The following is a 22,577-nucleotide window of genomic DNA, read 5'->3' on the forward strand; positions in this document are numbered from 1 at the left end:
TTCAGAAGGCGGGCGCAGTTTCACCAGCTCATTCTCTGCTGCTTGGGGAAGCTTGTGAAGAGGAAAACAAGGTTCCGACTTCTTTTAGGGACAGAATCTTGCACCATCTGCTGAGCCTGACATTTTAAGGCTTAGGAAGGCATTAATAGGGCAATTTCAATATTGACTCCTTGCTTGAATCTGTGACCCCTCAGCGATACGACCCAAAGCCTGAAGGTTGGGGCCTGCTTGGCATGAAGGATTTTAATTTGGAAATTGTATCTTTCTTTAAAAGTCTGACGTAATGGAGAATACCTAAATCATTTATGGCTACTAAGAGCAGGGAAAATGGTAACTTGAACAATAAACCAAAGGACATGATGTAGACCTATGGAGCATGAAAAGGCCTGCTCTCTGGGGAATGTCTTGGTCAGTCACAGACACGCTTTGGAGTGACATCATCTTCCAAAGATGGGAGCATGCACCAGTACTGCCCCGGTGTGACAGCTTGTCATAAACTGCAGAATTACTCCAGGTAGAAATTCCTCACCTACACTGTCACTGCTTACTCTGGGAACTTGATGTATTCATTCATTCAATCAACAAACACATCTGGGTCTGGATTTCAGCGCAGCAGATCCTCAGATGAGGATTCAGGCCAGTGGTTTACTGGAATGACAGGGGAGTGCAGATATGATGGGGCGAAGGGAGGAAAAGCAGCCCAAAAGGAGTGTTCTCAAGCCTGTTGCCACTGTGGCAAGGGGAGCTCAATCCCGCAAACTCCAGGAGCAGGCAGAATGGGGCTGCACGGCCTCTCCCCTCGGGGTGTGCACAGAAATCTCTAGGGCTGTAAAACTGCAGGTTCTGATGTCAGTGGGTCTGGAGAGGGGCCTAGGATTCTGCATGTCTGACAGGCTCCCAGGGCCTGCCGTGCTCCTGGTCTGAGGACCACACTTCCGGGACGAAAGGAGGAGACTTATGTCTGAGCATTCAAACCCTCTGGGCTGCACGGACAGGAGTCCTTTTACAGGGGCTTTCTTGAGTCCTCGGCTGCCCACGGCTCTGAGGAGGGGGGATCCCAAGGCACTTCTGGCAGTGTGCACGAGAAGCAGAGCTTCCTTCCACAGCCTGCGATGTCTCGGGCACCAAGGCGGAGACGGGCCGTGGGAAGCTGGAGGACACACTGACCGCATACAGACGTCCTGACCTCTGTTACACTCACTGGGCCCTGATGACGCACCAGGCAAGGGCCAAGGTCAACGATCCCTGCCACTGTCAACCAAATGTTAAATCAAGTGTGATACATCCTATGTTAGGCAGTGGTGAGTGCAGAGGAGAAAAGCGGTGCCAAAAAGTGGGACAGGAAGGGTCACAGTGAGAGGGAGTGTGTTTGGTGAGGCTGGAGAGTCAACCCCCGAAAAGCTGACCCTCACGAACCTGTGGGTATCTGAGAAGGGATGATTGCAGGTAGAGACACGAGCAAGGACAAAGGCTCTAGTGGGCCTGGCAGGTGCGGGAGGAGAGGCCAGTGCAGCCAGAGTGAAGTTAGCAAAGGCAAGAGGAGAAGAGGTCAGAGGGGCTACGGGTAGGAGGCAAGTCCTGGGCGGGTGGGGCGGGGGGAGGTGTCCCACAGGTGACCCTTGAACCTCTCCTCTGAATGCCTTGGAAGGCTGCTGGGGGTTGAACAGAGGAGGGAAAGGACATGACTTCTAGTGCAGTGTTCAGAAGGTACTGAGTGGAGGCAAGGTGGGAACAGGAAGGGCGGTTGGAGGATTACTGCTGACATCCAGGAGGCGGAGGACGGGGGTACGGAAAAGTACCAGGGCTTTATAGAATTTATAAACCATGTGGACCTTTGCTTTTGTACATCAATAAACTGGATGTGGAATGTAAGGAAAATGTAAGAGTCAAGGATCACTTGAAGGTTTTGGACCTAACCAACTGAAAAACAAACAAACAAACAAACAAAAAAACGGAGTTGCCATTATCTAGTAAGGGAAGAAATAGGGGCCCCTGGCTGGCTCAGCTGGTTAAACCTCTGCCTTCGGCTCAGGTCATGATCCCAGGGTCCTGGGATCGAGCCCCACATCGGGCTCCCTGCTCAGCGGGGAGCCTGCTTCCCCCTTAGCCCTGCCTCTCCCTGCTTGTGCGTGCTCTCTCTCAAAAAAATAATTTGAAGAAGAAGAAGGAAGCAAAAGAAGAAGAAGGTAGAAGGGAGAAGAGGGAAGTAGTACCCAGCACTGAGCTGGAAGCACATTAAATATCGACATTCAAGTGAGTGTGGGAAGAGGACGGAGGACCTACAAATCTAGAGTTGGAAGAGGATGCCCAGGTGGGAGATGTGAATCTGGGAGTCATCTGCCCACCGGCTGTATTTAGAGTCGAGAGGCTGTTTCCCAAGAACAGAAAAACTCTGTGTTACTGAGAAGAGGAAAAGAGAAGAGCACTGAGGACTGAACCAGGGGTGGGGGGGTTGGGGGAGCTCCACTACCTGAAGGACAGAGCATGGCACGGGACTGAAAAGGGAGACGGAACTGAGAGGCTAGAATGGAAGGCAGAGACCCCGGCGAGGCTGATCTCGAAGAAGCGCAACCGTCAACGTGCCAAGTGCTACGGGCCCACCCAGGCGAGATGAGGGGGCACAGGGAACACCGCCCCATGAAGAGGTCCCTGGTGACCTGCACGGGAACAGGCTGTAGAGCCCAGGGGCATGAGGTGTCACCGAAGGCAGTTTCAGATAGAACAGGAGAAATGAAGAAGACGAATACTAATTGATCAAAGGGTAAGTGTTGGGATGCGTAGGAGAGAAAATGAGGTCGTAGTTGAAAGGGAAGGGAGGTTAAGACAGACTTTCGTCTAAGCTAGAGAAGTAACAGCACAGTGTAGGAAAAAGGGAATGATCCGGTGGAGAAGGGCAGGCCTTCCTGTCCTGGCCTTACCTTCAATCTCATCCATGCTAAAAACAGAGAAGTAGAAAGGTTAACGGGAGACATGGTCATTTCACTAGGATATGAAATTTAATCCAATTTTAGTCTTTTGTCTCTAAATTGGCTATTATTAAATAGGTCAAAAGAAAACCATACAACACTCAATTATGTAAGCGGTCACTTTGCCAGGGAATTCTTTAAAAGCCTATCTGCAAGAATCAATTACCTTTATGTAATAATTTGTGGCTTGATAAAAATATATTTAGGAATACCAGGTACTCGGATCCATTATATTTAATGTGAAAGATACAGAACCTCTAATGGTAACAAATAAAAACATTCAGAGAGAATATTCCCAATACATGTTGTGGTAAATGTCATTAGCCTGGCCTGTCTTCCAGGACATTTTCCAATGGTGTGATTGTATTTATTTACCCTGTGTTATTAGAGAGTGAATAGTCACTAGCCTTCAATTTTCACATCAATTGCAGAAAAAAGATTCCATTTTCTACACCGTCTGGAATTGAAATTGACTTAGCATCTCAGAACTGTCAAAAATTTCTTTTACGAAAAGGTTTGCTTTACAGAGACTATAAAGTAGGTGTCATCCTTGACAGGGGCATTCTATATTCATGCCGCAGGTCTCTGCAAAGGCAGCGTTAAGGAGCGTCAGGAAAGGTCTTAGAAAGGCCTCGCCGTCATGCTTTGTGCCTCCCCTGGCTTCCTCACAGTCAGCTTCCGCACTGTAGATGTCAGGGGCTCTCTATTTAAAACTGCTAACAAGAAAGAGAAGAATTCGAAAAGAATATGATATCAGCTACCCTCGAACTTGCCTTTGCTAACAGGTCAGCCTGACACTTAATTTTCCTGCATTGAAAATGGGAACCTCATCTCCATTCGAATCAGAAGCAAACGTTAAGTCCTCGGTTGCACAGATTTGAAACTCACTCCGAGGGATCCCCCCCGCGTGTGTACTCACACAGCGGGGCTGGTCTCTGTCCAGCTCACAAATGAGAAACCTGGTAAAATTACGCAAGATCTCTGAAGTCCTTTCTTTTCTGTTAGGAAGTACTGTGCCTGTCCTTCATGCAGATGGGCAGACTTTCCCACAGATGTTATCTTTACTGCATTCCCTAAATCAGCAGCAGCTTAGACCGAGTGCCATTTAACGTTACCAGGATGCAACCGGTCACATTCACCCACAGGGCAATTAGTCCTGAGCCATAAAAATCTACAAGCCCCGCTATTTCCGACATCAACAAATAAACTGGCTTATGGGAGCCTCCTTCCTGGGATCCCTGTCAGGGCTGTTGCCTTGCGGGGGCGGGCGGAGTTCTGTTCTCACAGGTGCACAACCCAGCTCCTGGACACCCTTTATGAAATGGTTCTCTGTTTCATCATTGCATTTATTTTCAAGAGTAATACAATTCCAACATTCTCGGGGAATGAAGCGGACTACATGGAGTCCTGCGGGCAATTCTGAAGACACATAGAATGGAGAGGTGGTGAGTTAAGGCTTCTTCTAAGCAGAAGGCTTCCTCCTAAAGGAAGGACAGGCTGAGACCCACCCGTACATTCAGAGAGTAGTGATTACAACACGTGGTCAGGCAGAATCTTTCCAGAAACACTGTTATAAAAGGGTATGTGCTCTTAACTCCCTGTGGCCTCAGCAAACCTCAGAATTACTATTTGCTAGAGTGGTATTTGCTAGAGTGGCTCTACTTTTTCCCAGGAAGGACCTGCTCGGTCAGCCACGCCCCCAAGCACAGACATCTCTTTTCCTAACCCCCATCTTTTGTCTGAGCCCTGTAACCTATGAAGGGACTCAACTTTGTTCAAAAGTACCTTACAAACCGGCAGATTTGGTTATCAAGTGGTGGGTGACAGCCCCACCCCACAGGCCTCCCTGCCACCTGCCTGTGTCCTCGGCCACCGTGTCACACAAACCAAACGGGTACGTTACATCGTCTCGAAAGCAGATTCTAACATCGGACTGATGTGTGCTGATGATTTCTGAATACGCCAGCAGCTAGACTATGGTTTTCCACTATGAAAAAGGGGCTAATAAAAATGGTAGGAAAAAACACTTCTCTGCCTTTTCAAGCAGTAATTTAAACCCCCAAGCTCAAAATCAAGATGAAAAAGTTCCAAATTGATTAATATGGAAATTACCAAACCATCGAAACTGCTGATGTCGTAAACAAAATTCGTCAACAGCCACTAAGACTTCATTGAAAGTAAATTTATTGTTTGTTTTAAAAATCAACTGTGCAAATATGTGCTTCTCGAGACCTTTTTGAATCTGGTTTGTTGTTCATCTCTTCTCAGGCTTCAGTTTGGCAAGGCTAAATGAGAAACACGGTACAGACACACAGTTAGTAAGTACAGGTAAGGGAAGCAACAGTCATTCCTGTTTGTTATTCTCTCAAAGCCTAAAGAGTGTAATCCAAGCTACAACATTTTAAGTCTTAAAATCTGATCATGTTCACTGTGTTCTGAAAACTATCATATTCTAAAAGCGGAAAGATAGCAGTGTATCTGATTTCAACCAAACAAGGTTTCAAACTAAATTACCTATTTCCTCTTACAGAACTAAATAAAACAATGCTGCAGGGACCCAGGTAATCATTTTAAGTGTAATTGGAGGATTCAATTTTAATGGTAATAATGCAACATTACTTTTGCTTTAGCTCTCCATAGTGATAGGTTCTCAGCTGTCACATATGGACAAAAGCACAAAATGAACCTGAGATGTGCACAGTGAGGTCACCTCTAAGAAACCTTCAGTTTGAGAGTGGATACAATTCTACGACATTCAAAAGAGAACCAGTCTAATCTTTTAGGCAAAGCAATATCAAATTGTACTCACTCCAGGACTGAAAAGGAGGGCAACACGTAATTTTTTCAACACTTACTATTGGAGACTATTGTCCTAATATAGGGTTTTATTATCATCTTGATTATTTCTGTTTGAAGACAGACACCAGGCAAAAGTATGTTACTGAATAATGCTATTGCTTTCCTTCAAACATGAACGCATTTAAAACATTAAATAATAGATCTCTCTCCTTCTAAAGGGCAGATTTAGTTCCTTCCCTCTTTAGGGACAATTCCATACAACTGCAGAATTCTCAAAAATATTTTGGAGTATTAAATGTGAATAGGCAAGCATCTGAGACTCAAACATAAACAAAGACTCAAAATTCTAGACCCTCCCTCTGTTCTGCACTTTGCACAAAGAATGATTACATTTACAAGTCATGTTTACCTATTTAGCAAGCGCACTCTGGTTTCTTAGCTACAAAGCGATTTTAATTAAGGCAATAGGAGTTCCTTATGTGCAAAAGAAGATGTCGTATATACAATGAGAAATTCATACAAACATGAAACACTTTACATTTGTTATTTGATTTCTTATAGATTTGAATTTGTGATTTAAAACTTGCATTAAGACAGCTTTTGCACTTCATATACTCCATAATTTATAAACAGAGAAGTGATTCATAGGACTCAACGCAATCTCTCCTAGAGCTGTTTATCAATAATTAAATCATCTTTGTGACTACCATTCAATGTGTGAAACAGAAAACCATGTCCTCTGACTATACCAATAAATAAAAATACTTATGCAAGGTGCCATGGTTTCCTCTGGTGCCCTTTTAAAAACAGGGTCGGGGGCACCTGGGTGACTCAGTGGGTTAAAGCCTCTGCCTTCGGCTCAGGACATGATCCCGGGGTCCTGGGATTGAGCCCCACATCAGGCTCTCCGCTCCTTGGGGAGCCTGCTTTCTCCTCTCTCTCTCTGCCTGCCTCTCTGCCTACTTGTGATCTCTGTCTGTCAAATAAATAAAATCTTTAAAAACAAAATAAAACAAAAAACAGGGTCCGTATGTTTGGCCCTCTTCAAACTGAAACCCAAATCACAATCTATAGGGGTAGGAAGAGAGTGTATGTGTTTTGTGGGGAGCTGGGGAGGGAGATGGTGGGAGGGAGAGCTTGTGAGCCTGTTTTTAAAGGAAAACTTATTATTACCTCCTTGAGTGACTAAATAGAAAAAGCTCATGTGCCCAGAAAGCTAGACCAATATCTAATGCCCCGACCCTTAGCTTTATCTTTCTGTTACCTGAAACAAAACACAGAAACAAAATCATAAAAACACACGCACAAATGCACACACTTGCACACAGACACACACACATCCTTGGTTCGTACGTCAGGTCTCCGTTGGGCAGCCTCATTCGAACTCCTTACAAACTGATCTAAGAATGTATATGCACATACACATTTTGATTAAGCTATTTAAAAGCAACACTGCTAAGGAAATCACATGTTCTTCTCCATAAGAGCACAAATAGAAGGGAAGAGATGAATCGGACTATATTCCCTACATTATAAAAAAAAAAAAAAAGAAAGAAAACATAAAAGAAGCAACCTGAGACTGGACTGGTCTCAAACAGTGAGATTCAGAATGAGAGGTAGTTATGAAATGTTTTGAAAAATCTAACAACACTTTAATAAGAGTCTTCTCCAATATGAAGAACATAAAATAATGGTGTGAAGGAAGGATTAAGAGCCAAGAGTCAATCAGACAAAAAGCGTATTTTATGTTTAATAAATTATTCTCAGATCGTTTTCAAGGAGAAGTGCTTGGTAAGCTTCGACCATTTCCCAAAGGGCTGAGCCAGGGGTCTGCACCCAGATGGAAGACAGCCACACTCAAGAAAACTAGACAAGATACCGAGACTCTGCTGAAGAGAGATTTACATTCTTCACTTGGTGACATGTTCTCCTAGGGGAAGCAGCTCTGTTCTGTGGAACTCAGACACTTCCATGGTCTAAGCTCTCCCAACACGGCTCATACTCATCCAGCAGCACATGTTTGAAAGGTAGAGCTGGCGAGAGCTGTGTTTGCCCACCCTCGTAACATGTCCCCACGTGCCGATGAGAGAGGGGTAAATAACCTCAAAAGCAGAGATCGTGGTAAAATACAATAAAATAATCAGGAACTGGTAAATTTTGAGTACTGTTTTTGATTTTATAAAATGGACTTAATTTTTATAATGGCCATGTTTAACAATCGTTGGGCTACATGTCTAAACATGGAGCAACCCGCTCTCAGAAGCCAACGTGGGCTAATTCTAGCAAACCACTGACACTATATTCCCAAAAAAGTGTGAACGTCAGTGATTTTCTTTAATAGCTATTCTCAAACACTGGAAGAATACAAGCTAATTTTTTAGGGGGAAAAAAAAAAACACAGAACCTTTGGCCCCTACACCTAAACATGGAAGTTAGTTTTCAAAAACATGCAGGCCTTTGAAATTAGAATTTTCACAAAGCTGGCTTTCACTAAAGGATGCAGGTATAATCTATAGAATCTATCTAGTGAAAACATCATGTGGTATTTTACAGAACTTTTAGCAACAAGGTGCTTGCTGGGTTACAATTTGGCATCCCTCTGAAACATACATGTTCCCGTGGACCCCACACTGTCCACCCTTCTGACCCCCAAAGGAACAACTCTACCATAAATCCTCTCTTATTCTGGAGCTGTAAATTACAGAAAAAAATTTATAAGGAAAATAATTCATAACATATTTTATAAAAAAAAACACACCAGAACGTTGCTTATTTTTTTTTTAGTCCATGAGAAGGAGAGAGCACCATATCTGCCAGATAAAAGTTGGCCGACGAAGGGGGAAAACTAACAGCCCGTTGACTTTCAATGTGACTCCAGGAGGGCACCTGGACACAAGACTGTACTACCGGTTGAATGTGTTAAGTCTAGGGAAGATATCCTCCCATCTCGTATTCTCTAATTTAAAGAAGACAGCAGTACATAGTCCTTAAATTTTAATTGATGGGCAAAGGCCTTACGTCATGTGTAACCAAGTGCCAGCTTATGTACTGCCCATCTACATAGACAGAGAGAAAAGCCTCTGGCTAACACAGAAACTGAAATAAAGTGGACGTTAGAGCAGTTTCATCCCATAGGTGTTCCTGGACACGGCATATAATGAAGAAAGGCGAAACCGACTGAAAAAAGCATTTGGGAGTATATAAACAAGAAAAACTCTAATGTCAAAATAAGCAAATCCCAATGCTCTAAAGCATCAGAGATGGAAATCCCTTCATATTTAAAGGAAAGCTAATGCCGCTAATAGACCAGGCTTTGTTTTATCTAGGTCTGTAGTATATTTCTTCTGTGCACTGGACTTATTCAGACATGTACAGAGCACATCTGTTGCATTGTGTGGCCTGTCGGCTGTGCCCTGAGTCCTCAACTTTGCAGGCCTGACATATCTTTAACTCTCTGAGTTATTGAGGTCAACCTGAGGATCATAAATCAAGAAATTCCATGAAAATAAAAACTCTTGTTCATATTTTGCAATTTAAAAAAAGTTAAAAGGAAGGGATTCCTAATACAGGGTAACTACGTTTTGAAGAGTCAAGTGACTATGCTGTATGTTTTCAATTTGAAACCATGATCTTGATATGTTTAGGGGTTTAATTTATGGAACAATCGAGCAATCTTTATATTTAACATTAAATGCCTGAATATTATAAATCACCTAAGATGAACATTTATGGGAGAGTTTCAGTGCAACTTCTGAACAACTTGTCACTTTTACTGTGGAGCAATGATTTGTAAAAAACGATATGCTAAGTAATCCCGGAGTATAATTTAGGGACACAAAAACACCTGTCAGGAAACAGCCAGAGACTACATTTAATGAAATCTTTACAGACTGAAGTAATAAGTATTAAATTAATCAACACAGCTTAATTGAAGCTCTATTTGTAACATTTTTTATTAGACTTGTTATTAATGAACCTTTAAATGCTACCACTAACTTGAGCTCTATGTTAAATTTAAATAATGAACCATTGTTCACACACACAAAAGAACAAACACCGCTCTAATAGCCCTTTGTCTCCACGGGGCTTTTACTCTATGCACAGCTAACATGAAGACATGTCCTTCCTTCCTCTCACCGTTATTTACATGGTTGGCAAGAAAACATCTTTAAGGCTGCTACAACAGTCTGAAATAACTCAAGTGAAATCCTTGAGAAATTACAAGTGCAACGGCGAAGACTGAAAATTAGAAAACATTTCTGGTTGAACTCAAAGATAGTGTTTTCAAGTCTGTGCTCCTGGAATTCTGGATTAAGTATGTCTAGGGATGATCTGCTCTGGGTCGGTAAAGACTTACCTGAACATGTCTCCCAAGCCCTTCAGCATTCCCTTCTTGGCCTTCATTTTGTCCTTCTCCTTGTCTCGGTCTTTCTTCTTGTCTTTGCCAGCTTTATCCTTTCTCCTATCCATCTTATCGCCTTTCTCTTGGTTTCCATTCATGTGTCTCTCCAGAGAATGTGAAGGCTGATCACTGGCTGTGGATACAGACTCTCTCCCTGATCTTGAACTTTCTTCTGTGTCTTCTTCCACTTGGAAGGGAAACAAACAGAAACAGATGAGGAATACAATGAACCAAAAGAACAAAGTGAAAGAGGCTAAAATATACACATGAGGATTTTGCTTTCCTACATTTTCTACTGTTGTTTGACCCTGCTATCAATGTGCATTGCAATGTTAATTTAGTTTTTGTTTTTTTAAGTTTTTCCTTTTTTAGTAATCTTTACACCCAACCTGGGGCTTGAACTCACGACCCTGAGATCAAGAGTCCCATGCTCCTCCGACTGAGCCTTCCAGGCACCCCTGTGCTATTTATTTTTGAGGAGAATGAGAACTGAACATGTGGTGTGGATGACTACTAAGCACATGGGTATTCCTACGTGAAGATCATGTGCCAACAGTAAGAGACAAGCATCTTCCTGGCCAGATGTTGATTCCTTCACTAGGGTAATATCCTCCTTGATACAGCTATGCATGGCTGGCAGGGATTAGTAGGCGCTTATCACACAGCATGGATCTCTAAGGCTCCTGTGTACTGTATTTGCAAAACGCAAAGAAAACAAGCAGCCCTTCCTCTGGTGCTTCCTTTCCTCGCAGGTAAGGATAACGTAGATCTCCTCTGGCCCCTCATTAATTTGTGAGACTACACCGTTCACTAGTAAGCACACCAACACCAGCACAAGGACTTCTTTCTTCAGCCTCCCAAATATGTCCATTTGTGATTTCTGCAGACAGAAGACTGGATCTTCGCAGTCTCTGTTACTTTTCCTCATGCTGTCATTGCATAAAGCCAACATCATAAGCAAATGCTACTGTATCTTCTAATCCTAAATAATTCTGCATGTCCATCTACACCATGACAAGGAAACAAAGATGGATAAAACCACGAAAATGTGTAAATCAATAACCTCACACTCCCTTGAAGTCTGCAGATAAAAGATCTACTTAGTGATAACAATATCCTATTCTTTGAACCAACACTCAGCAAGTATTGGTCCAAGGGTACTTCAATACCTCAAACTTTTTGATTTGAAAGAATGACAAGTAACTAGAGTAGGTTTCCACCTACCAAAAGAATTGGAACAATTTCTATATTAAGTAAGAAACAATACATATACATATTAAGAGCCACTCTCATAAATCTTTTTTGAAATTGGTTGCCTAATATTTTCTTCCAAATAGACTAAGAATTACTGGGGCTTCAGATATTCCCTTGACTTCTGAGGTCATTTTATTCTCCTGCATCAACAAATAAAGTAGGAATCAATGTTTTTGAGCTTCTTCTAACACAGAACCAAATAGAACAGTTAAGCCTCTTCCCAATATTTCACAAAGAACTGACCTCTAAGTCAAATTAATATATCTTCAAGTGAAAGTCAGTCTTGCCTCTCCACCACCAAGGGACACTTGAGTTAGTAATACACAATATCAAAGTATAATAAGGCCAGTTAAAACAATCTCAGTATCTTAGTGTTCTGCTAGTAAACCTTCCCAAATCTGAGGAAAACATTATCAGTAATGGCATGACCACTCCAAAGTAATACAGTTAAAAAAAAATGCCAGCTACTTAGCATGATACCAAAATAAAGTGTACAATTCCTTTTGTTGACACATTTGGTTAAAAACATGAGCCAACGTATTTCTCATGCCAAGAGGTCATGCCTTCGTACAGCTCAAGAATAAAAGCACCACTGTTTCTAAATCTGGAAGGTACTTCAGGGGTCATTCAGACCAACATCTCCCATTTCTTGCTGAGGAAACAGAAAAGTTTAAAGGCAGCATACTCCCAGGCTAGGACTCTTTCTAGAATTATGTCCCATATGATTGTACTTCAGCAAGACCTTCATGCATTTCTTTCATCAACTCTGTTTGTGATTGCTCAATTCCATGCTTCACACAACACACACTGAGGTAATCTATCACCCAGTCATTACACAATCTGCCCAGAAGATAATTCCAGCGGTCAGCACTGTATTTCAGAAACCTACTGTCAATCCTGTGTATTCATTTAATTCCGTGACTTGTGGCTCATATTGATGAAATCACTCAAGAAGCCAGATCAAAAATGTATACGAAACTGTAGGACTGGATAGCAACCAGTGACTTTAATGACTTAGAAAGGTGCGACCAGTGACTTAAATGCCTTTAGACAGGTCTGCCTCCCTCTGCACCTCCCTCTGATCTAACTGTGAACCACTCCTCTACTCCAAAGGACGTAGTAGATTTTAAAATTTTGCTTTTTTTCCTCTCATTTTTTTGTGGTCTACACGGAGCAGTGAAAGAATATCCTGGTCAGGGGTGCCTGGGTGGCATGGGTTAAGCCTCTGCCTTCGGTTCAGGTCATGGTCCCAGGGTCCTCGGATAGAGCCCTGCATTGGGCTCTCTGCTCAGCGGGGAGCCTGCTTCCTCCTCTCTCTCTGCCTGCCTCTCTGCCTACTTGTGATGTCTCCCTGATAGATAGATAGATAGATAGATAGATAAATAATCTTAAAAAAAAAAAAAAAAAGAATATCCTGGTCAACTAGCCCAAAGACATGCCAAGTATAATGTAGCCTTTTTACAAGTGAGTCTCCCAGGAGAATATAAATATCGCTTTAGCGGGTCTGAAGCGCCTTGTCTGACCCTGTAAACATGCCTGTTCTCCACCAGGTCACCAACTGCTGTCTCAACCCTTTGGGGAACAGGTGTGGCCTCAACTTTGAGATAATCATGCAAATAGTTACACAGCAATCAGAGGTTCTCGGGAACTGTAAAACCTAGGTGCATTGGTCTACTCAAGATAGCTAAATGGATGCTAGCCAATCTTCTTAAATTCCCAACATGCAAGCCTCCCTTTACCCATCCTTCCATAACTCTTGGTACAAACTTTTATTACTGTACTCCCCATGTGGTATGACTACATGTCTGCCTCCCATTCTCTAAACTTCTAAAATGAGGACTGCCAGGCAGACGCAGACAGCAGAGGAAGGACTGTGGCTAAGCCTGACGCATGACTTTATCCCAACCAACCAAACTCTCCTCTAATCTCCGGGTATCCCCGTTCCTCGAGGTTCAGAACAATACCTACTTTCCTCTAACCGAGAATGACAAAACTAGCCACACCCCAAATACAACATCCGGAAGGCTCATTGTACTTGGTTTCGCTCCCTCATCAGTTGCTGGTACCTTTTCATGTGATTATTGTTAGTGCTACACGTGTTGTCTAATGGATTTTAGAGCCCTCTCCAATATCTGAAACTATAAACAAAAAAATGAGCTCAATAAATGTAAGTGACTTAGTCTTCCACAGCAACCATTATCATAAATCATGAATGGAAGTATCAGTAGCAGTTCTGCTAGTTTTCTGCCTAATAGTTTTGGCAGAAGTACAAGGGGCATATGTCTGCTCCTGGCTCGGTAACAGAATAAAGGCAGCGCCTTCACAACTGAATATATGCTGAAGTCAGATTTGTTGCCAGTTCTTTTCATGCTCACAATAATTTTCTGGTGTATGTAATACAACTTATTTTCTAAATTGGGTGAAACAGAGAAAATTAGTATTAAATTATTTATTAACTTCGGGTTTTGTAACCTCATTTTATAAAATCAAAATCCTAGCTCCGTTTCCTGCCCCAAGCAAGTGGACTGTTTTAAAATGATACTTGCACATTTGAGAATTCTTTATGCTTATTCGGAACATTCTAATTTAGATAATACATTATCACAGAAACTCTTCTGGGGGTGTACTGATTTAAGTAATCCCTTTGAATGCCAACTAATTAAAAATATTTAGCAATATGTGGCTTCATATGTACAAACATAAGATGTTCTTTTAGAGTATCATAGTATATATACTTTGAACTCTAAAAACATTTGATAGAAAAAAAAAGTAAGGATCTCTCACTTGACCCTGTCCCCATGCAGAATTATGGTGGTTATCAAAAGCTTAAATAAATGGGTTACAGATGTATAATTGTTTTAAATATGTATATTCAAGGTCACTGATAATACTAGTCAGATTATTTTTTAGAGTTTTACAACCAATCTTTGTACACTTAATACCACCTTTATAATAAGGTACATAAAATACTTTTATTCCCTCAAACTTAAAAAAAATACAAAAAAATTCACATAAACAATTTTTCAAGTAAGAAAAGTACTGGCAATATATTAGCAGTAAATGGTTTGATCGATTGTGTTCCCGACATAAATTACAATGCAAGAACTAATCATAAACTTACACTTAGATGATCTATTTAAATGCTATGTTTTACATTTTTTCTCCTTAATTCTGCTCATCTTGACACATTATTTGATTTCCTTTTGCAGATAGCCTACACAAAGAAAGATGATTACCTCCTTCCAAACAAATAGAAATTTCTATTTTTGACTAACACTTCTGCCTATTTTAACCTGCTCTATGCACTGAACTTTCCCACTTGATTACCTAGGAAGGCAGATACTTTTAAGTTTCTCTTTCTGAAGAAGGTTTAATGTGAAGCTGCTCATTTCTCTTTAATGCAGCACCGTCATTCTGCAATTAAAACATACCTAATTACCATGTTTTCAACAGATGCAAATGCAGCTCAATTAAAATTCTAGTCCATGCTACAAATTAAGCTACTTAATTCTGCAAGGTATCATGTTAGGACTGGGTCACCAAAAAGTTCAGAAAAGATTGGGCACTTATATGTTAATGATTATGGAGGAAATGACGTTAGGTTTCAACTGAAAAAGTTCTGCAGCTCCTGACATAAATACTTCTATCTAGTTATCACAAACATTTTCCAATCAAAAATGGACTCTAAACCACATGGACCTGAGATTATTTTCTTCCCCATTTTTACTGTTGATACTGTTAATGATTTCTGTTGGTTGCTTATCCACAATCCATTTTCCTCTTTCTTCTTCTTAATGGGACTCTGACCGTGTTCAGGAATACAGTCTAGCTCCAACACATTAATTCAGCATTAGACCAACCTATGGGTGCCTGCCCCTCGATTTACTATTTCCAGTGTTACTAGTCTGAAAATGGCCCCATCAACCTGCATAGAAACACTCCATGCTTGGGGAGATAGCTCACTCACTCCCCTCTGTTGGGTATGGACAAGAAAGCAAAAGGCCTCTGAGGTCTGTGATTACCCCTTGGATAAGCTGAATTGTGGATAATGGAGCCGAAAGGGCAGGAAGATGGGGGATCTTTGGTAACCCTGCTGGGCTATGAACCCAATGGTCTCTGAAGCTGCCCAACTCCAGAGCTCAGCTACGAAAAACAGTGCATTTCCTTATGGTTCTAGTTGCTCTGAGTTGGATTTTCTATTAAATGCAGCTGAAAGCATCCTAATAGGTACATTGTGTAAATCAAACTTTAGAGTAGCTATGGAAGATACACAGTCTATCCCAAGTGTAAGAGTTAGCAGTTAAATGTAATTCTGGGTAGTGGTGACAACTTTGCTAGAATTAAATGATTTGTTCAGTCTGGCTACTAGAGTTAAATGAATTGTTCAGTAGGTATAAAGAGGGAAACACAAAATGAGAATGATAATATTACTTCTTAATCACCAGTAAACAAGTCCTTTCCTTTGAGGGCACAGCTCAAAGAATCATCATTATTTCTTGAGTGAATAACAGAATGAACAAATAGTCAATCACATGGAAAACTATCCTTTACTGTTCCCTACTTATGAAGGACTACCCTAGGTATCAGAAATACCTAATGAGGGAACCACAGATTCTTGAGTAATTTACAATTTATTTTAAAAGACAAAGAATTAAATGGAGTAATTGTACAGAGGATGACTAAGTCTTTGGAATTTATCTTCTTAAAACTTAAAATGAGTAAGTTCAAACGAGACATGAGTAATTGGAAAATTTCACTAGACTTAGCAAATCCACTGACCCCTACCAATTTCTACTGATTAATCTTAGGTTAAAAAAAAAAAAGTGATAAAAATTAATGAAGACTAGACTCCCGGGCACTGCAAAGTCCTATGCAGGATTCAAGAACTTTGGGGATATAAATATTCTTTTTGTTTCTTATTTTAGTAGAATATTTTGACTTTGAAAAGGAAGAAAGATGTGGAAAATGAACAGCTAGTGATACAGATGGTGTCGAATAACAGGATCTGCTTTTCTGGACTCTGACTTTTAACATTAGAATGATGAGCTCTTGGCAATGGAAAATTTAGCTTTTTCAAAATGCTAAAAAAAAAAAAAAAAAAAAATTTACAAAGCTGCCACCAAACGTGAAACATGAAGAATTAAGAAGCTTTTACCCTAAAATGTGAGGTGAGAATAATAACTGATATGATGAAGAACCAAGAGTCTGACTATGAAAAGAAAGACAGGAAGATTTCATGTGACATTTGCCATGTGCTATCACAGAAGTGGTTTCAGCAACTGGAGGACAGGTCAAGTAGATGGTTCCAAAAACACTCTAAAGTATATTTAGTTCATTTAAAAAAACCAACAACAATAACTGTTTATGTTGAAGGTGGACAAAAACAATTAAGATCACTCTTCCAAAGAACTGAAGACTTATTACCAAAACTCATTTTTTGTTTCAACTTTATATTCTAGCGTCGCCCCAAATTAAACAGGTAAAATGTTCCTGAAGATACTGGTAGAATGTCATCTCCATTATCCTTCCCTTCCCAAGAGAATGCTACAGAACAAGTAAGTACAATGAGGGTCATACCCTCAATTTTCTGAACCCTTGCATTTTAACTTTCGGCATCTAATTGATTTTTACATTCAAATGATGGTCTACAATGGATATTACTTCCATTGTAATTCCATTACTTCCATTGTATTCCATGGGGACAATGTAATGAAGTTGAAAGTGTTCCTTTCAAGAGACAGAATGGATTGGTTACACAACCAAAATGGTGGCACTCATCACTCTACTGTTGGAACTTCACTAAAAATTTTACTTTTAATCATGGAATGAGCTTGGTGTTGAATCTATGTTCTAACACTACATAGAATATGATTTATAGTGTCAAGGAAAGAAATTCCAGGTCACTGTTCTCTTTTAAGTGAAAAAAATATACAAAAACAAAAATAAGTAACAACACAACCATGTCAAATGTGATAAAGTAGTGAATGGCTAGCAATGCTCTATTTTGCTATTTATTGAGAAATCAAAATCACTATCCCCCAAAAGCCAGTGTTCTAAACTATCAAGCCAGTCCATACTGAGGACTCAACAAAATCTTCTTGATGTTAAAAAAAAAAAAATGCTTTATACTATAAAGTCTCAGATACATTCTATATAATCAGAGAAAGTCTTGAGAAAGTCAAGGAAAGACTAGTGCTTGGGAAGAAGTTTCCTGAAGAAGGCAAATAGTCTAATGTACCATGAGAGGGTAGGGTTGAGGGGGAGGAATAAGATACAGCTCATGGAGATTACATGCTCCAGGCAAGAATGAGCTGGGAGGCTTGAAGGACTCTGAGAATAAGAACGTGATTACAGAGTTTTCTAGAGACAGCAGGATCAGTTAGGAGATCCTAACTATAACTTTAGATATTAAATAATGATGATTTGGGCTAGATTGAACAGAAGGAGTGAAATTAGTAGATTTCATGGGGAAAAATTAAGAAAGCTTGGTAATGGAGTGATTACACAGTACGACGATGATTCAAAGTTTTAGAGCCTGGAATTGCTAATGAGAAAAAATCACATCATCATCATCCATCTTTACGTGTGAGATGCTAAGCAAGTAAACGCAGTTTCTTCCTTTTCTTTGGCACTGCCAAGCATCATTACTCAACCTGGATTATCGCATTACTAACGTATAACTGATTTTCTTGCCACCAGTACTGCTCACTTACCATGACATCCCTGATAACCATCCTCTGTCCTACCACCCCAGCAATCACACTTACTCGAAATTCTTCAATGGTTCTTTAAGGCCCTTCGTATAAAACAGAAATAATTTAAACAAGGTTGTCTGTGATTTGTCTTCTACTTTCATCTTAAACCGTATTCCTCATGACGCTGTCACCTACACTACACACATCAACCTTAATCAATCTATGGCAACCCAGAGAAGGTCCACACTCTTTCTGATGCACATGCTGCCTACATGCCCAGGTGAAGACCACTCGGGCAACACCACTCATCTCCACCAAGACCTCTTCTGGGGAGCCTTTTCCTCGCTACATCCCCTTCTGCTCTAAGTCCACAGAGGCTAAGTGGGTACCCTGACCTTTGGTGCCATGATAACCCGTGCACTACAATGGCCCTTAACCACTCTTAAGGATCGGTTTATCTAGTGGGTTGAACCACCCCCTGGCCCCCAGGAACTTACGGCGTAAATATCAGATTTTAGGAGCCACGACTCATGAACATACACTCACATACTTTAAAGTAGTTTTAGTGTAGAGGCTTTCCCATTTGGAAGTTTAGTATTCTAGAAAAATCACAGGACTATGAATCAGAAAGTATGCATTCAGCATGATTCAGTTTTTCCCAAGTGTGCTCTTGGTCAACTATTTAAATACTTCTTTCTTATCAAAAAGTGGTTAAAATGAGGATTCTATAATTCAAACACTTCAGATGTGACTTTTCATTGTACTTTTAGCTTACTTAAGTTAATATTCACCCACAAAAAGAAGTGGGACAAACACCTCGGGCTACTTCACAGGCTTACACCCATATTGCATGCGGAAACTTCCTAAAATTAATCAAAGCTCCTTTTCTTAAACTGCAGGTGATATTTAAGTATTCAAGTTGGCTTAAAAGCACAGGACAGGCTATCCCTACAATTCTGGAACAAAAATTTCTATAGCTCAACATCCAATTATCGATATTAATCAACTACATAATCTTTCAGAAGTACTTTTGACTTTGAAACCCATGTCCTGCATTGTCACAGCAGATTTTCTATAATCTAATGGGTTTTGCTTAGATAAAATTAGACCTAGTTTTCATATTTTGCTGGAATACGTAGTGCTGAAAGTACCTACAAGTGTGCAGAATGCCGACCACAGAAAATTTGAGCTATCAACTGTAATATGCTGTTTTATAACTAGTAAACAAACAAACAAAAAAACTACCCAGGGATCTCTCATATGAGCTGACTGACTACTATAAATTTACCTTCTTCAAATCTCATAGGGTTAACCTAAGTTATGTATATTTTACAGAGCTATGTCTTTTCTCTGATAAGAGACTACAAGAAAAGTGGGCAAGCCACTCAAAAGCAACTTGTCTCTGTTTTCAAGGCACACAGTTTTCACATCTAAAACTGTAAACTAGATCTTAAAATCCACAGGTACAATTAATAAGAGTGTATTTGGTTTCATTATGTTTCACCTCCTGACCCCAACAAAAAGCAGTTTCTGTATTGATAGGAAGACTTACAATTTGGCAACTTTAAACAGAAAAAAAAAATAAAATAAATGGGGCCATATATTTTTCAAGAAGAAAACAAAGCAATGTTGTTGCACGTAGCAACAGAAACTGATTTATTCTGGGAGAGGTAGAAGCCACGTGCTGAGAGCCAGGCAGGGTATGTAATTTGCATAGAAGAGGGAGCAGATTGTAGATGCCCTGACCTGTCAAGCCCAGGTAGGGCCTCGGAGATAATGGGTCCCAGAATACAAAGCTCCATTTTGATCCAGACAGACACACACAACATGGAGAGGCCAGATGGATTAAATGAGAGACAAAAACGCTGGCTTCTGCCATCTCCACAGGAAGAACTTAAGTGTTACAGAAGATGACAGATACCAGATACCACATGGAGCCCGCCCCGGTCTCTTGGCCCCCATTGTTGTGCCCATGCCATGATTTCGACACCATGGAGAAGAGGCAAGCCTGTTCGGAGCCATGAAATACAGTCACCAGGGAGATGCTCGGCCCAACTGACAAGAGCAATCAAGCGAGCCTACGCCTCAGCATCTTACTTGCAGGGCTCAGGCGGGAGGAGGAAACAGGGACAGGAACAGCACTGGGGCTGTCTGTCCGGGTCCCCTGCCTTGGCTCACGGCCTCACGGCCTTCCGACGACAGCCCGCCCTCCGTGCCGACACGTCTGGGGCGCACTGGTGGGGGAACAAAAGGACTGTCTGCTAGGACAGTGCTCCTCCCTTCAGAGCCACGTTCAACAGCGAAAGGGCATTTTCCCTGCCACCGGCAGCTGTGAGGGCGTCAGGCCACAGAACAGGAAAGCACGGTCTGCTGGAGACCCCCGGAGCACAGACAGGGGCAGGAGAGAAATGTGCTTGCCACAAGGGACAGCCCCCTGGGAGGCGGGGATGCGGCATACAACCAGAAACAAGCACGCGGATGCTGGGAAGCCATGGTGACAGCACGTGTGTGGACCAGGCCGTGAGAATCCAGAAGCCAGACTCTGAAAAGCATGCTGTTTAGGAAACCAAAGGAAAAGTGGAATGAGCTGGACCTTCCTCGTTGCTGGAGCCACAGAACACCTTTTTGTGTCTAGTCCTATGTGAAGGGGACAGTCTAATGTTCAATGGCAGTAACACTGGTCCCGAGGGGCTTTTTTTTTTAAGACTTTGCTTAGGCACCAGAGGTCTGGTGCGTGCAGGTTCCAGTACAAAGAGGGATGGCAACGTGACACCACCATCCCCCTCTTCCCACAGAGTGAAAGTCTCTGCCCCGCTTCTCTCTCGCAGAGACTCAGGGACGCAGAGGGACTAGTTAAACAGAAGCTCACTCATTGATACAATGAATATTCACCGAATCCCGTGATCGGCCTGGCCCCGTGCTTGGTTAGGCAGGACTAAACCAGACATGGTGGTGTTTTCCTTCGTGGACCCTACAGCAGGTCAGAGAGCTTCGCAGGCAGGACTGAGGCAGGTAAGTGAATAGGTACACAGAATCATGGAATAGCCAAGCTACAGAGGACCTCAGAAACCATCTAAACCAGAGCTTTTCAGGGATTTTCTAAAGAACTGCAAACTACCCTTTACTAAAATTAAAACTTACAGACAACCACAATGTATTAAAAGTAACTTAAAAAAAAAAAAAAACCCTCAATGGCCAAGGCAACAGAGGTCGTGACAGCAGAGTCCCGGCCACTCAGCCTTCCCCTGACTTCTGGACTCCCCCCAAAACCCTTGAGGCTCCCCTCCTGACCAGAGGTCACAATACACAACTTTGAGAATCAGTGATCCAGTTATCCCAATCTTCAGTTCCACAACGAGGAACTTAAAGCTCAAAGGTTTTAGGTAGCTTGACCAGAATCCCAAATTCATCAGAAGGATGTGGACTAGGACACAAGTCGCCTGAATCCCAGCTCAGTGCCCACTCCACTCCACTAATGCTGCCTCAACGACTCGGATTGCGGAAGTCTGAAATGTACAATATCTGTTTTCCTCTCTCTCTCTTTTTTTTTCTTTTGTATCCTGAGTTCAACAGACTGCTCTGGGAGGAAAAAAAAAATGATAAAATCAGGACTTTTGGACAACATAGCGTTCTGTGGCTACAGATGCACATGTCACAGGTCTTTCCCCATCTCTCGTCCAGAACGTCCCCTTTGGTTTACAAAATGTAACTTGTCTATTTGCTTGTCTTTGTCTCAATGGCAGCTGAATGAAAAAGTTTTAACATAATGTACTTAAACCAGTTATTTCAAATTATAAAAGGAAACTGAGTTGACACAGGGACAAATTTAGTTGTCTATCCACACGGCTGAGAAACTCGGAAAGCTGTCCCTATCAGAATCAAGCACGTGCCTTGTACTGATATATATTCCATCCCCTGATGCATTTGAAATGAGTGTTATAGATGAGAAAATTACATTTTATGAGTGAATTTAAATAACATTTTAACCAGAACAAGAAAAAAATTCAAAAGCATCAGAAACTGTAGAAGCTTAAAAAAGAACTAAGAGCGAGGGGCCAAAGTAACATACGTCTCATTAAATACAGACCCAGGACAGGCAGAAGCATGATGCTACCACAGTAGGGCTGCATGAGAGATACTGCTTAGGCTGGAGAGGAACCACTGATAGAGCGGGGAAAAAACTCAAAGAAGGCTGAAAGCGCGTATGACTCAGGATCTTGGAGCCCAGGCTTGGCAGCAAAAATAGGAAATATGTTCTTCATCTGGCAAGAAGAGGTTGCATACATTTGAAATCGCTGGCTGGAGAGAGTGAAAAGGCTCCATCCAGCTTTAGATGGAGAAGGAGGGAAAGGGGCAGAAAGGCGGGGGTGGGGTAGAGCAGTGCCCTCCCGAAGTTTCGCTTGCTACATGATGACAGTGGTATTAGCCTTCCCAAAACCAATGTATGTGAGACAGGCAAAA

At 41.6% G+C, this 22,577-nt stretch overlaps 1 protein-coding gene across 20 annotated transcripts in view; it reads right to left on the bottom strand.

Annotated features, from left to right (window-relative positions):
- PARD3 (par-3 family cell polarity regulator) overlaps nt 1–22,577 on the bottom strand; it is a 651,514-nt gene that overhangs the window by 192,256 nt on the left and 436,681 nt on the right. For all 20 annotated transcript variants that reach the window (XM_047740436.1, XM_047740438.1, XM_047740440.1 and 17 more), the window contains one exon: nt 10,123–10,354. In XM_047740436.1, the coding sequence (XP_047596392.1) occupies nt 10,123–10,354 (232 nt within the window). The remainder of the gene's footprint in view (nt 1–10,122; nt 10,355–22,577) is intronic.

The sequence above is a fragment of the Lutra lutra genome, chromosome 8, assembly GCF_902655055.1.
Source record: "Lutra lutra chromosome 8, mLutLut1.2, whole genome shotgun sequence".
Classification (NCBI taxonomy): Eukaryota; Metazoa; Chordata; class Mammalia; order Carnivora; family Mustelidae; genus Lutra; species Lutra lutra.